The 15,666-nt window shown below is 28.3% G+C and overlaps 3 protein-coding genes across 3 annotated transcripts in view; 2 read left to right on the top strand and 1 right to left on the bottom strand.

The window, feature by feature from the left end:
- LOC108684696 (GMP synthase [glutamine-hydrolyzing]) overlaps nucleotides 1–714 on the bottom strand; it is a 4,829-nt gene extending 4,115 nt beyond the window's left edge. Inside the window, exon 1 of the mRNA XM_018189150.1 lies at nucleotides 593–714. The gene's annotated coding sequence lies outside the window, so the exon portion shown is untranslated. The remainder of the gene's footprint in view (nucleotides 1–592) is intronic.
- A 2,989-nt stretch (nucleotides 715–3,703) lies between these two features.
- LOC108684685 (ejaculatory bulb-specific protein 3-like) lies at nucleotides 3,704–5,130 on the top strand. Its single transcript, XM_018189139.1, has 2 exons — nucleotides 3,704–3,958; nucleotides 4,755–5,130. Exons 1-2 carry the CDS (start codon nucleotides 3,763–3,765, stop codon nucleotides 4,925–4,927), a joined length of 369 nt encoding a protein of 122 aa, XP_018044628.1. The 5' UTR covers nucleotides 3,704–3,762; the 3' UTR covers nucleotides 4,928–5,130.
- A 270-nt stretch (nucleotides 5,131–5,400) lies between these two features.
- LOC108684626 overlaps nucleotides 5,401–15,666 on the top strand; it is a 22,985-nt gene continuing 12,719 nt past the window's right edge. The window contains exons 1-4 of the mRNA XM_018189047.1: nucleotides 5,401–6,275; nucleotides 9,998–10,204; nucleotides 10,972–11,579; nucleotides 14,343–14,598. Coding sequence (XP_018044536.1) covers nucleotides 10,012–10,204; nucleotides 10,972–11,579; nucleotides 14,343–14,598 — 1,057 coding nt within the window. The 5' untranslated portion in view covers nucleotides 5,401–6,275; nucleotides 9,998–10,011. The remainder of the gene's footprint in view (nucleotides 6,276–9,997; nucleotides 10,205–10,971; nucleotides 11,580–14,342; nucleotides 14,599–15,666) is intronic.

Raw genomic sequence — 15,666 nt, forward strand, 5'->3', positions numbered from 1 at the left:
ATATATATATATATGAATATGTATTTTTCGAATATATGTGTTAATAAAATAAATCCATGCACAACAAAAGAAAAATTTTGATGCAAAAATGAAAGAAGCTCAAGTTCTTAAGAAAATAAAATTGACAAACTCTGTATCTACATGTACAATTGTACTTTACTGTCAAGATTTCACGAATACTCACATGTTCAGAACATTTATTCCAAATCATAGAACTTTACATCAACAAATATTGATTTCGAAAGATATTTATTCTTCCATTAATTGTACAAAAAGTGATGAGAGGTACAGTGATGAGAACGTCACTGTCTCACATGTTAATAGATAATATCTCGACGAGTAATTATACATCTGTAACACTTGTCGTTCGCCAGCTGGACGATTCGCTCGACACACCCTATACACGTGCTCCAAGAATTGCGCTCGCGAATTCCGGCTGTACTCCGCGGAGCCGCTATTTGGTTATTTAATGAAAAACAAATCTCACCGGGCGTGCGAGGTGCGCCTCGGTGGTACATTCGCGCAGCGAATCCGCAAATTATAGGTTATCTCGAGCGTTGTTGTCTGATCGGATAACTATTGTTTGGCTTACCGGATCGTTTAACCAGAGGCACCGCTCGTGAAGACCACCGAATAAAGTAAAACTAATTGTAGAAGAACAGAACAGACAGACATCAGACGAAGCGGCCATTCGATCGCCACAATGCAGCGCGATCGTTGACTGCTTTCAAGTAGCGGTCGCGCAGGTGCGCCAACTCTCGCGTCGCGAAATCCCCGCAAATCGGGGATTATGAAGTCACAAGTCACGCATAATTGTTGCGTGAGTTCTCCTTATAAAGATTAATTATGTATACATATAAATGATTGCGATATATCCGTTTTCCGATGGATTAGAATCGTTATTCTTTATTCTTAATTCCTTATTTCTTCTATTGTACGCAGGACTTTACTTTTATAATTTTTAATTTTTATCTTGTTTCAGGATTTCTGAAACAAGATATGGTCGCAAAAGTGCGTTGTATGATCGACGCCATATTGAAAATTAGAAATTAAACGCTGTGTTCAGTGGACTCAACAGTTGAGTGAGCTCGCTGTTATTGGCGTATTCTTTTGGATCATCCAGTCTACATGATGCTACAAATATTTTGAAGCATTCTTCTTTGATGATCAATTCGTAACATTCTTTCTTCTGATTGATCAATCAAATGTTTTAAGCCCTTCATTACTCTTGTTTATTTTTATTTTAAAACTTACAAAATTTAGAAATTTTGTTAATTTGCCTCCTGAAGGTAGTTTTGAGATGCAAAATATTTTGAACAAACGCGCATACATTTGCTCATTCTCAAAGCAATCTCCCATTTTCTTTTTAAATTAGACTCCTTGGGGAAATAATGAAAATATACGGATTACCCGGATTACTGTAAATTTTTTTTTTTTTGCTCTTATAGTATTTTCGCTTTTTCTCTTTTCATTGCCCAAATATATATCTATTTCATTTTAAGTTAAAAAATGATTTAAGGATTTCAAACAACGCGAACAGATTCAATGATTTCATTTTTTATTCTTGCATAATTAATATAGATCTGTGACGCACGTACGAACGCAATAATGAATATACCTATACATAAATGCAATTAATAATTATCAGAATAATTATCAGAATAATTATCAGAATTAATCAGATCTTTCTTTTTAGGAGGCTTTTACATTTCTTTTATGTTTCATTGTGTTCAATTTTTCTCTTTTAGAAGCTTTGTTTACACTTCTTCATCACTCTTTCCTTATACTCGATTCCTTAATTTTCACCAGAGCACGAATTGAAATGCTCATATCAATGACAAAGATCCAACAATGATATTGCTTTGTAAAAATTATAACAAAAGAAGGGAAAAATTCAAATACTTCATAATACTTTTAAGAAATTTATCATATTTTATAAATATAGAGAATTTTATAAAAATTTCATATAATTTAGAAAGATTTCTGAAAAATACTTTATAAATTTCTTCAGATTTTATAAATCCTAGAATATATTTAAAAATTTACATGTTTAAAGAATTTCAGAAAATGTAGACTTTTTCAGCATTACTAAAAAAAATGTAAATTTGTAAAAAAAATTTGATTCGAAAAATTTTTTTTAAATATAGAAATACTGAAAAATTATGAAATTTATTCCAGTTAAACAAGTTAGTAGCAAAATATTATTGTCGTTATTTTGATATCAAAATTATTACAAATAGTATGATAGTATATAGCTCGCTATCTGACATATAAAAATTCTAACAAATTATATAAAAAATTTAAAAAAAAATTTTCTTCGGAGAAATTAGCTTCCAATTTTCGATGAGTTTGTTCTAGATATGTCGTTTCAGAAAACTGCTAAAGATAATGATAGTATTATAATAATTATTACATGGTTTCTAATGATAGACGTACAATTATTCTGTATTTGATTATCCTGTATGTAACAAATATTATTATATAATAATAATTGGTGTTGTTAGCATACATAATTATACAATTATACATAATTATTCTATAGAACATATATTTGATATCGTGAACTTTCATATCGTAAAGATGTTTATGTGACACACTCTCCGAACGAGATATCTACTGTGTAGTAGATATCTCGTTCAAAGAAAATTGGGAATTTCTATTCGCTAATTCAATTTGCATATCTTTTATTGTAGAACTTCTAAATGTTTCTCCTTATAAAAAGTGTACCCTTCTCATGGCAAGATTGCGTACTTATTTATTAAATTGTAATATTATAACAATATATTGCAATATTTTCCATAAAATATTAAAATTACAATATTTTGCAATATTGGTATAATATTTCCAATAAAATATTACAATTTTAATATTACTGCAATTTTTGTAATATTGCGCACTAGCAAAATATTGCAATATTTCGTTCTGTAAGAAATATAATATAATAACATATATATTTCATAAATATATATTTTTATAAATATATTTTTATAAATATATATTTTTAGTAAGATACAATAACATAATACATATATTATTCAAAGAAATTTTTTGAATATATTTCTGAATCGAGGTATTGAGACATGATTTCCATTTTTTAAAATTTTCTCCAGAGTTCTAAAATTATTAGAAATTTTTTAGACGCATCTATTTGAATTTACCATATCATAGATCATGTCTGAAATTAAAAAAAACATATCCCAGGATAATTCATAATTTCCTGATTATTAATTATGTCTCGTTAAAGGAAACCACTTATGACTCGCAGACGACAAATTATACAGAAAATACACTCGTTCTACATTGTTCTCGAATACTGATTCCAACGCAAGAATAAAAGATACGATTACACGTGGCATTGTCACAAGCTAGGACAAACTGTATTACAGTATTTGAGCAGCGTAAAACTAACAATTTTTATTGCAGCTTGTTGAGGATTCTTAACTTCCAGGAGACAGCTAAACCAACATCGAATTTGCAAGCTACTGTAATGACTATCTTAGGAGCAAAATAATTGAATGCTCGTGTAATGTCTCGTGTTTTGTGAAAACTTATTAATTAATTCTTCCTAGATTAATCCTTCTCTATCCATTTTATCTGCCTGAAACACATGTGATTACAACTGATTTGACGTATAACGACTATTTACTTAAAGTAGTATTTACGTAAGAAACGGTCAAGGGTAAGTGTAAACTATAAAAGATGTAACCAGCTGAATAAAATACTCAGTTTCGTGAGGCACGAATTTCTAACAGTGATAAAATTATGGATAGATCGAATTTCTGGTTATTGGCCATCCTGGCCGTTTTGACGACTGTTGTTGCCGAAGAGTTGTATTCAGACGAGTGGGATCACATCAATCCTGATGATATCTTGCCGAATGATGAACTTCGAAATCAGTATTACAATTGCTTCATGGATACTGGCCCGTGCATGACAGAAGATCAGAAATTCTTCAAACGTATGATATTTTAGTATGAATTTAATTTTGTAAACGATAATACAACTTTTATTTAGTAATAAAAAAATTGTATTAAAAGTATTAATATTCTAATGACATTATTATTACATAATGTGGACAAAAATATATTTATTTTTTATTTAATCCTTTACTTACTTTCATGAAAATTTCATATCGTACGTAGTACTATTTAAATGTAGAAAAATCTCGATTTAGATACTTATATCTATATATCTAGGTATATTTTAACACTGTGTAAAGAATATAACAAAAATTAAGATTAAGACGGATAATCTCTAATTTAATTAATAACATTTATTTTAATTGTTTGTATGCATATAGAAATATTTTTCAATACATTTTTTATTTTCTCAAAACATCTACTAAAAGATTTGGAATAGATTATAATAATATAATATAATTATTATAACAAAATATTACGACAAAAGAATGTTTATATAGTAGGAAATTACTATTATTTTGCATGATTTTCAGAAAATATATGTAGAGTATCCGAAAATTCGCAAATCAAAATATAATAAACAATAAGAAAGTTTTAAAAAGTTTTTGTAAGTAAAAAAGTTATTTGTAAATTTTTATTTTGAGCGACAGTTTATGAAATAAAAATAATAATAAAGGTTTATCTCAAATCCTACTACTTGAAATAAAAATGTATACATTAACTTTTTTATTTAATTTATTTCAAAAACTTTCTTGCTGTGATATTTTGATTCGTGAATTTCAAGACATTCTGTATGTATATCAATAAAAATATCTGAGATTTTCTATTTTGCAGAGCATGCCGCTGAAGCGTTTGCAACAAAATGTCGAAAATGTACAGAAACTCAAAAAAAGAATGTGGAAAAGATAGTCGTATGGTATACCGAGAACCGCCCTGAGGAATGGCATGCCATGATAGAAAAGCTTTTGCAGGAGGCGAAGAAGTTGAACATTACACCCGTCGACTAATGTTGCCAAACAAACAGCACATTTCGCATTATCATGTATACTTAATTGTGAAATAACAAATAATGATCTCGCATCCATGTAGTTTTCCAAGATATTAGCTGCAATATACGATACAATTATGACGTAGACACGTGCGAGATTTAGCAGTATTACATTATTGTACAATTTTAACTGACAATAAAAGTCGTTTTGTGACGGGTGAACGTCTATGTATCTCTCAACGGATGCATCGGCAATCTGCAATTATAAATCACGACGATATTTATCATCGAGTTATCTTTACGAATTTCCTCGCAGAGGAAAAAGTGACAACACTTTTTGTCACTTCATCTTCATTACTATTGGTATCGGTCTTACGCATGCGTCGGAAATATATTTCATTGTGGAGCGCACATTCATAGCAGCGGAGGGGTGATATACCTTGGTTCAGACTCTAACCACATCAGCCTAAATCATTTCTACTAGTCGTGAGATAATGCTCGGGGAAGAGACATTCGTTCCCGACTGTAGATTCTCATATTATTCCAACTGAAGTGTTCTGCTCCCGAATTCGTCATGAACTGTCGGTCCTCAACGAGAGAATCGATACGGGTAGTGGAACGGAGTGGCTACAGCTTACTAGGGTGACTAATACATATCGTGACGCGTATATCATATTAAGTTTGACGATAATTCTTTCCAAAATCGGCAAAATAACTTTCAGAGATTATTCATAGGGGGTTATTTCCTTACAATAGCAATAATTTGTCAATAATTGATAATGTAACAATTTTGTTGCTGATATTTCCTGTAGTGGCCGGTAATTCAATGATTCCGGTGACAGGATACACGCCTACATAGTGTATAATGGTGTGTAATAGTTTTATCCGCGCATCTCTCATATACACGAATACACGCGCGGGGTACTCGTTGTAATTATTTGATGAGCTTGCCTTGAAAGAACAACACGCCTATTCCCACGACGATTTTGCTGCAGTGCAGATCGAAGTTCAATTAGTGCGTAACGCCCTTTCATTCTGGATAAAAAATCGAAATGCGACGAAATGCAACGAAATTTGTTCTCCATTGAGGTATTTCATTAACTGATTTAATTTTTCTTGCGTGTAAACACGGTGTGCGAGCGTGGCGTATTAATATGTGAGCGAAAAAAAGAACATGCAATAATCGCATTCTGAAGAAAAAAATTTACACATCATAAATACTAATTTTATATGATAAAAAAGACATAATAATGACATCGTCATTGTGTTATATTTGTGTCATGATGACTGGAGGAAATACTTGACACGGGAAAAATAAAGATTTGTGATAAACACAAAAGAACGTGAATTTACAAGTGATAAAGCAGGTATTTGTGCCATGATTTGTTATAAGATATTTTATATAATGATTATTTTAAAATAAAACTCTCCTCCTATCCTTAAAACTTGATCTACTAACAAACGGAGACTCGGGTATATATCTCGCGGATTTGAAAAATTTGATATGTATTAAAATAAAGAGTTTGACATCGTAAAATATACGTAACATTTAAATACCAATGAGTTAAAGAATTGAACTTATAAAATTTTTTAAATTTAAAATGATCGCACATGACGGATATTGTAATAAACAGCCAGTTTTTGCGTTTAAAATCAGCTAGGCTAGATATTTTATTTTATCATTTTCCTCAATGTCTATTATTTTGGCATTTTCATAATTTATGTTATGAAAATTAGAAGATATTTAAAAAAAATTGATTTTTGTGAAAATTATAAACATTATTATTACATAAAACTTTATAATTTTCATTAAATTAAACAGTACATATTTTATTATAAAAAGACTAACGTACATTTTTAAATAATTTGTCTTCTATTTTACTTCTATTTTTTATGACGAAGATTCTTCATTATTTTTTATGACATAGTTCTTACTAGAAAATTAATTTTTTTTAATATTTGCAGAATCATCATATTATAAATTATGAAAACAAAAAGAAACATTAAGGGAAATAATAAAAATAAGATATTTGCACCTAGTCGGTCTCAAATATGCAAAAATGACTGGCCGTTTACTTATAATATTTATTACGCGTGTGACTATTTCAAATTAACTATTTTAAAATTTTGTAATTTCAATCCTTTGATCCATTGACAATTAAATATTATGTTTCACAATATCAAACTCTATATCTTAATATCAAATTTTTCAAATTTTGCGAGATGCGTGTACATCCTGGATCTTCCTCTGTAAATAATAATTAAAAAAAAAGATAATTTCGCTTCGAATCAATTAATATGATTTTTCTTGCATTCTCGTGTGTTTCCTCTCGTATAAATTGAGGAAATCTTAATACAATGCAACATATCGTGTATTGTGTTATAACAATTAACACATGATCATTTACAATCATATATATCACATAAATTATATTATGTAATGATCCACATCAATCAATTTTTTAAAGTTTTGTATCTCGAAACAAAATTAAATGTGAACGATTTTATCAGACATATATTGTGCGAAATTATATAACGAGAGATTTTCGATTTCATATATGTATTTTATATTATTACTTTTACTTTGAGTTCAAAGTAACGAAAAATCATATATTTTTCGAATAAATAATATATATACATTTCTCTCGTCCTTTAATTGTTTGTTATCCATATGCGTATATTAAATACGTATGTTATGATATATGTATGTTATATATAAGAGAATTTATAAATTTTGCAATTAAATAATTTAGACAATTGCAAATAGTAAATAAATTTTCGACTGCTTTTATCTTAATAAACACTTGAGAATTATTTGATTAATCTAGCATTAAAATTATTTCGGAAGCGATAAAACATCCTTGTGGTTTTGAGAGAAATCCGGCTATAATAATGAAAAAAATGAGATAAAATAACTGCTATATATTGTACTGTAATTCAACGGTCACGCTCAATAGAAGTCAGCGTTTAGTAAGCGCTTTGTGCTGATCGGATTACTTTTATGTTCGTATTCATACTCAGATCTTATTTAAGACCTTTTTAAATTGATCTTTTAAATTGATCTTCCTCTTTAAATTGATCTAAGATGCTCTATTATTATTAGTTACAACAAAGCATCTAAAGCAAAATAAACTTAAGAAAGAACCTTAAAATATCTTGAGGAATAGTTACATCTCAGCAATAAAAACTTCCAACAATTGCAAAATAAATGTCGGTATTCGGGAGAATAATAATATTTATTTTGTAACTATTGGAAATTTTCTTCGCCAAGATAGAACTATTCCTCTCTAAATCTAAATCTAGAAGAGTATAATCTAATCAGCGTAAAAAAAAAAACATGTGTAAGATTCGCAAATAATAGCGCGGTGAAACAAAGTATTTGCTTCATTTTGTGATCGATTTCACATCGGAAAAACAAAAACGTCTTTTATTAATAATACAGAAGGCGCATGAGAAATTTTTGATACAAATTTCTTGCAAATACTTAAAATATTACGTCATATCACTTATCCAATTTTTCGAATTAGTGAGGATAAGTACTAAATATATTTAAAATTAGGCGGAATCGTGCGTACTACTTGATCATCCTTTCGTAAATATTGTTCTGCCGAACAATGCCTTTCTGCTAAACGCGGCCATTTTTGTTTTTCTTATGTATATAAAAAATAAACTATATATATATTTCTCTGATTATCATCTTTCATTGACAACTCTCTTTTGCAATATATCATCTAATGTTACAATAATCGCGTACATTTATAGAAATAAATTTGAAATTTATTACCTTTAATAATATATTTTTTACGTGTGTGTGATTTGTAGACATACAAAAATGTCAAATATAAATTTTAAATACAACAAAATAAAATGCACCTCAATAAAAGATAATAAGCATGATAATAGTTGCTTTCCATTTACATCGATTTTCAGATAATTCTCACTTGTGTCATAACTCAGTTGAATGCATGTTCCTTTTGCATTCTGATAAGTGAGATTGATATGTGATAATATATTCATATATTATATATATATTATTACTTTTTTATTATATATATTTATTAAAGTAAACAAGTAATAACGATTAATCTAAATATAAAAATAGTTTACTTCAGCTCACTTCAAATCTCATCAAGTTTTATTAGTGTGTAAATGAAAAGGACTAACATCCAAATACATCTATAAACTATAAATATCACAGGTTTATTTTCTAGGATTGAGCTAGTGCTACACGTTTGTAACTTAAAGTGAGACACAAGTTGTAAGTTTTAGCCAATCGCTTTTGTATAGAGAGAGTGGACTAAACTAAGTCGAAAAGTTCTTTACCATTTCACAATAGTTAACAAAATATTAATTACTAAAAATTACTAAGTATTGATCTTGAATAATTTTCTATTCAAATATCAACTTTACAGAAAAATTGCAAGAGACAAAAATCATTTATTTTCTTCTTGTAAAGTTTTGAGAATTTTTTCAGAATTTTTTTAGAATTTCTTAATACCGTATTTTCTCATGTTGGTGAAAATAAAAAAATGCAGTATTAAAAAGTTGATAAAAAAATTCTGAAAAAATCCTCAAAACTTTACGAGAAGAAAATAAATGATTATTGTCTTTTTCTGTAAAATTAATAGTATTTGAGTAAAAAATTATTCAAGACTAATATTTGGCAATTTTTAGTAATTAATATTTTGTTAACTATTGCGAAAATTGCAAAATGGTTTAAATAGTAAAGGAGTTTTCGACTCAGTTTAATCCGCTTTATCTACACGAAAAGCGATTGACCAAAACTTACGGGACATTCTATATATTTGATTTTTATTTGGCGAAAGCGAAAAAGAAAGTTCTAGACCAGATTTTTTTTCATTATCTGATTAAGTTGTATTTAAATTTAACCTGATGTTTCATCCAATGGGCTTCATCCATGACATCATCACAGATGAAGTCCATTGGATAAAAGTTAAGCCTAACCACAAGTTAATCAGAAAATGAAAAATCAGGAGTGTAATACAGTTTAGTGCAGAAATAAGAAACATATTTCATATATTCAACATTGTCCTGACAAACTATTCTAATCAACTTTATCTCACAACAGTATAGCGTAGTTCAATGAGAAAATTCAAAATGAAGAAGAGATTATTGTGGTGCGGTTTCACTTTCGCCGTCGTGCTTCTCATCCTTATGATTTCAACTGAGAGCAACATTATCCAAAGAATACCGTTTCTCGATGTGACGACAATCAACGGTATCAGATGCTACGATGAAGTTTCGACTACAAAAAGTAGCCTTGATTTCGAAACAAGTACGAAAATTATTATTCCATATTTATATGTATTAAAAAGTTTGAGAAAGTAAGTTCTTGATAAAAATAGTAAATCTTTGTATAGAATAACTTTTATAAAAAGATCATGGTTGTAAAAAAAATATGAAATGTGTATTTTCAAATCAAATATAACAAATCCATATATTTTATCATGCAATCATCAGAAATTTATTACATCTATTTGATTTTGTACAAATGACACAATATAATATTAAATATTAAACTTCTCCTTTATATTTCTACTATGTACTGTTTTTTTTCTGTACTTCAATGCTTTAGATTATTTTTCGTATTGCCATTGAACAATTCAACTTAATAATACTCTAACCGGTGTTTTTAAAAGTTCGAGATATTATATTATATTAAAAAGTGTAGAAAAAATAAATTATTTTATTATTTTTATTAACTAATTTCTTCAAAAGAGATGACAAAATTGAATAAACTAATTTACTTAAAAATCTTATGTATGATTCGACATATTTTAATAATTTTTTAACATGCCTTTTCAAGATATATATACGTAAAATTTAAGAAACTTTTATTTTTATTAAGCATAACATTAAGAAATTTGTATAATTAATTTTTATAATTAATTATACAAAAAGAATTGTATATAATTAATTTTAACGTGCTATAATTTGATTTAACGTTTAATTTACATTCTTGATAAGATTGTGAATATCACAATAAATATATGTCACAACATACATTTGTAATAAAAATTATTTACATTTTTTATGCTTTAGATACCGACAAGCTAACATCAGGTAGGAACATTTTCTTCCATGAGACTTCTTGTTTCGGTGAGGAGGGCTTGATATTAAATGCTCGACAAGCCTGTGCCATAGAATCGGCAGCACGAATGAATCCGTCAATGACCGTGTATTTGCTATTCATTAGTAAATCGGAATTCTCGAACAGTACACGCGAGATCGTCAGGTATCTTCTTAATTATTCCAACGTCAGGATCCGTCATATCGATCCACAGAAATACGTGAAGGAGACACCCTTGGATGCATGGTATACCAGTGGCGTCTTAAAGAAAAGTCACTGGCCGGTCAGTCATATGTCAGATATATTGCGTTATTTGACTTTGTGGAAGTATGGCGGTATCTACCTTGATCTGGATGTAGTAGTCACCAGTTCGCTAGAGAATCTGACAAATTTTGCTGGCGCAGAGGACTGGGACGATGTTGCTGCTGGCGTCATGGGATTCGACATGTCGAAGCTGGGTCGACGCGTGGCTGATGCTTGCGTGCGCGATCTTAGAAAGAATTTTCGCGGCGACGTCTGGGGTAACAATGGGCCCGGAGTCATCACAAGGACATTGCAGAAACTCTGCGCGACGACGTATGTGAGTATTGTAGATATTGAAAAAAGATCAGGAACTACAATAATAGGAATTATTTATTTGATCATGTCTGAAAGACTCACGTTTCAGTTAAATGAATTAATATCATTATTTACAACACACACAACTTTAGATATAAAATAATATATATAGGAAAGAGAATGATCATCTAAGAAAATTTATTAATATTTTCATCTTAAATTGATTTTTTTTAAATTGGTCGTAAGCTCATAAAATATATAGGATTATTGCTTTGAAAAAAATCATTAAAACAATTATTAAATGTAATAAATTTTTATTTACCGACGTAAAAAAATAGTTTCTAATCGGCGTAGTCTATCTGTGTCGGGTCAGGACGATCAGACAGTTTTGGAAAAATTTCAGAAAATAAGAAAATAAATATTATTTGATTTTTTGTTATATAAAAGCTTTAAGGGAATATCTGTTATAGGTTATTTTTGTTATTTTTACGTTTTTTTTCGGAATTTTTTATAAAGGATCCGTAAATTGTTGATATCAGGTTTTTTGCATACATTTATTAACATTTAAACAATATGTAAAAATTTTTATGTAGAACAATGAAAATTATTATCAGTGGACAGCTTTTTAAAGTAATCGATGAAAAAAATTTTGCACATGGCTTCACATGAGGCCGGTTATGCTCGATTGAAACAAAAAATTCAAAATAATTCTTAATTAGTATACTTTGGCTGTAGTAGATACCAGAATGAAAGAAAAATATCAAAAACTAAAAAAATGACGTCACTTTGAAAATTAAGTTTTGATTTTTGCAAATTGAACTATTTGGTCAAATCTTGAGATATCATAGATATCAGTTTGAAAAATATAATTTCGAGAAAAACGTGTCTTGCATGCAGTTTACATAGAAAGAATTTTTATCAGGTAATCCAGACCCCATAATAAAGAGAACCCTCATCTTGCTCGAACATGTCCATCTTTTGAAAGACCATACTCTTCAAATAATAACGAAATATACCTGCTGCGACTATACTATTGTAACAGCCTTCTCGCTCGACGAGCACATCATAAATCTATCCCTTCTAGCCACCGTAATTTTGTAAGTTTTGCGAATTGAAATAAATCCTTTTGTGTTATACATATTTTCCTTAACATATTTTCCATAACTTGCGAAAAATGCAAAAAAAGTTTGATTTTTTAACCCGTTACAATAGAATATCTTCTTGAAAAATTAGATTACATTAGTAACTATAAAGTATAGTATGCATGTATTTAAGTATATCAAAAACTTTATTTCAATGTCATTATTTGTTATATAATATGAACTGTCACTGGAAATTTTCAATATATCTTTTCAGTAATTATTATATTCATGTATGCATAATAACACATTATTTTAGCTAAATTTTACATAAAGTAAAACATTAGATAAAAAATAATATGTACTGTTCTTTAAAATATATATTACTTGTTGTAATTAAGGTGATTGACGCTGAACGCCGTGACCCTCTTCTTTCCTATATTATAGATTTTTAAAACTTTATAAACATTTTTAACTTTACAAAAGTAATTTTACGAAGTAGAACAGTCAAACTTTCCAAATTATCTTGAAAAAATTAAAATTAAGAATTTAAATTTTATTTTAATTTTTAGAAAAGAAAGACAGAAAATTTTGGTAAATATATCAATAAATTAGACATTTGCTTTTATTAAAAAGATTGAATAGCTACAACATAGATGATTTTAAATATTATTTATCAAATAAATAGACAAATTATTTGAGAATGAGGAAACTGAATTTAATCATTTGTTGAGCAAATGTGATATGATAGCGATGATAAGTAGGTAGAATAAATTTGAATAAGTCATTTCATGACATTAAGAATTATAGGTGTACTTAACTCTTTCTCTCTCTCTCTCTCTCTCTCTCTCTCTCTCTCTCTCTCTCTGTCTCTCTCTCTCTCTCTCTTGATTAAACAAGAGTGTAGTAACGTGTATAAAATAAATAACAAAGTCTATTTGTTGCGAGTAAGAGACTCACTTCAATTTAATTGAATTTATCTCCAGCGAATACGATCCTTTCCTCTCTTAATATAGAATCAAAAACGAAGATTTAATCTACAGGAGATCAAGTATTACAAAAATTTGTTCTTCTTTATTCAGAATATAATTCTCGCTAATTTGCGAGGAATTAATGTACAGAGAATATACATTATTATTAAAATTGTTATAAATGAAAAACATGATTGAATTTTTTCTGTAACCTTTTATATACATAAAATGCATTCTAGATATCAGAATCTCGAAACATGCGATATTATATCTAACGCAAATAGCAAATTACAAACACAGACATTTAACAGATAACGGATAGTAGTGTTATAAATAATAATTTATAGGAATGCTATAAATAATAATTTATTACTTTTTTCTTTACTTAAAGTGTGCAATTTTTTATTTGTGCGATTTAATCTAGTTGTACGTATGCTATTTTATACATTAATAATAATTAATAATAATAATAATTAATAATAATTAATTGTTACAATGTTGTAAATATTATTTTTTTCTTTTTTCTCTCCTCTTATCTCTTTATTATATTCATTAGTTATATATTTTTTATTTCATAATTACTCGAATTTCTTTTAGTAAAATTAATATTAATCTTCTTTTAAAGAATATAACACTTTTACTTATTATTCACTTCATAAATAAAATAAAATAAAAAATTAAGAATAAGCTAAAAAAATAAGCTAAAAAATATTTTTCTGTTTTATAATTTTTTAGGCACGCGATATGACAACCAACCGTTGCCACGGCTTCACAGTATATCCGCCGTCGGTTTTCTATCCGATTCATTATAAAAAATGGAAGAAATATTTTGAGATAAAAGACAGCAACGTGACTTTGAAGACATTGAACAAGGCCAAAGCGATTCACGTATGGAATAATTTGAGCAAGGCCGAAAAGGTGCGAGTGAATAGCAATGTACCGTATGCCGTTATCGCACGGAAGTATTGTCCTCATGTTTTCAATAATTGCGGCAAAATATTTTGAACTTAAGCATAAGTAGGATAAAAAGTGGAATACTTATTTCATCTCACAATATTGAAAACATTCCATATACGAAAACATTTCACATAGAACAAGATTGTCTAAATGCAATCGAAAAAGCGATATTTGTCATATAAAATGCATTTAACGAGACAAAGGCTGATTTAGGAAAGTATTCTATTCACTCTACTTTTTCTGTGAGCAATAAATTTCTGTAAATATATATAACGTATTTTATAACGTCTGTTACAGACCAATGCCATTTTAAATATTATACTATGAATTATCATGTTATTAAGTAATAATAATAATAATAAATCGCTGCAGTTATAACTTATAATCTCATATGTTTACATTGAAGATGAAATTTCAATGTACAAGTCAGATGTTGATGCTTACCATATTGATCGCTTGTATAGTATAAAATAATAGATTTTCATTCTCTTGTTATGAAAACAGAAAAATCTATTTTTATACTTAAAGAAGTTCATCGTTTTCTCGTTCAAATAAAAACGAAACAATATTTTGCTTATTTTCGTCAACAATATTTGTTAAAATAAAATGTATAACATAAAATTACACTCAATATATAAGTTTTGATCGTTAAAATAGTTTATTTTTGAATGAATTTTCATAATGTTACGTATTTGTAATGAATATATTTATTTACATATTCACGTACATATTCACGTATATATTTATATAACTCAGTTTCACATATATTTGAAATTAATATTTGTTTTATCAAATATATTACAGATTGTTCTAGTCCAGTCTATTCAATGTAACAAAATCCGCTAATCAGTCCGGTGTTTCATATATAATTATACAATATATAAAATATATCCATATATATATATAACATTTTTCTCGAGAGAGCATAAAGAGTTTAAGAATACAAAATTTATGTATATATATATATATATATTTTTGTGTTCGTATAGGGTATAGTAATAGGTTACCTTGTGTGTGTACGTGTATGTGCATGCATGTGCGTGCTTACGCGCGCGCGCGCGCGCGCGTGTGTGTGTGTGTGTGCGTGTGTAGATGTATGTGT

This window comes from Atta colombica, unplaced genomic scaffold (genome assembly GCF_001594045.1).
Source record: "Atta colombica isolate Treedump-2 unplaced genomic scaffold, Acol1.0 scaffold137, whole genome shotgun sequence".
Classification (NCBI taxonomy): Eukaryota; Metazoa; Arthropoda; class Insecta; order Hymenoptera; family Formicidae; genus Atta; species Atta colombica.

What these genes read in the sequence shown, in the direction of transcription:
- LOC108684685 (XM_018189139.1), top strand. Translation starts at nt 3,763, where the DNA reads ATGGATAGATCGAATTTCTGGTTATTGGCCATCCTGGCCGTTTTGACG. An exon ending in AGATCAGAAATTCTTCAAAC is followed by an intron (nt 3,959 to 4,754) that starts GTATGATATTTT and finishes TCTATTTTGCAG; the next exon opens with AGCATGCCGCTGAAGCGTTT.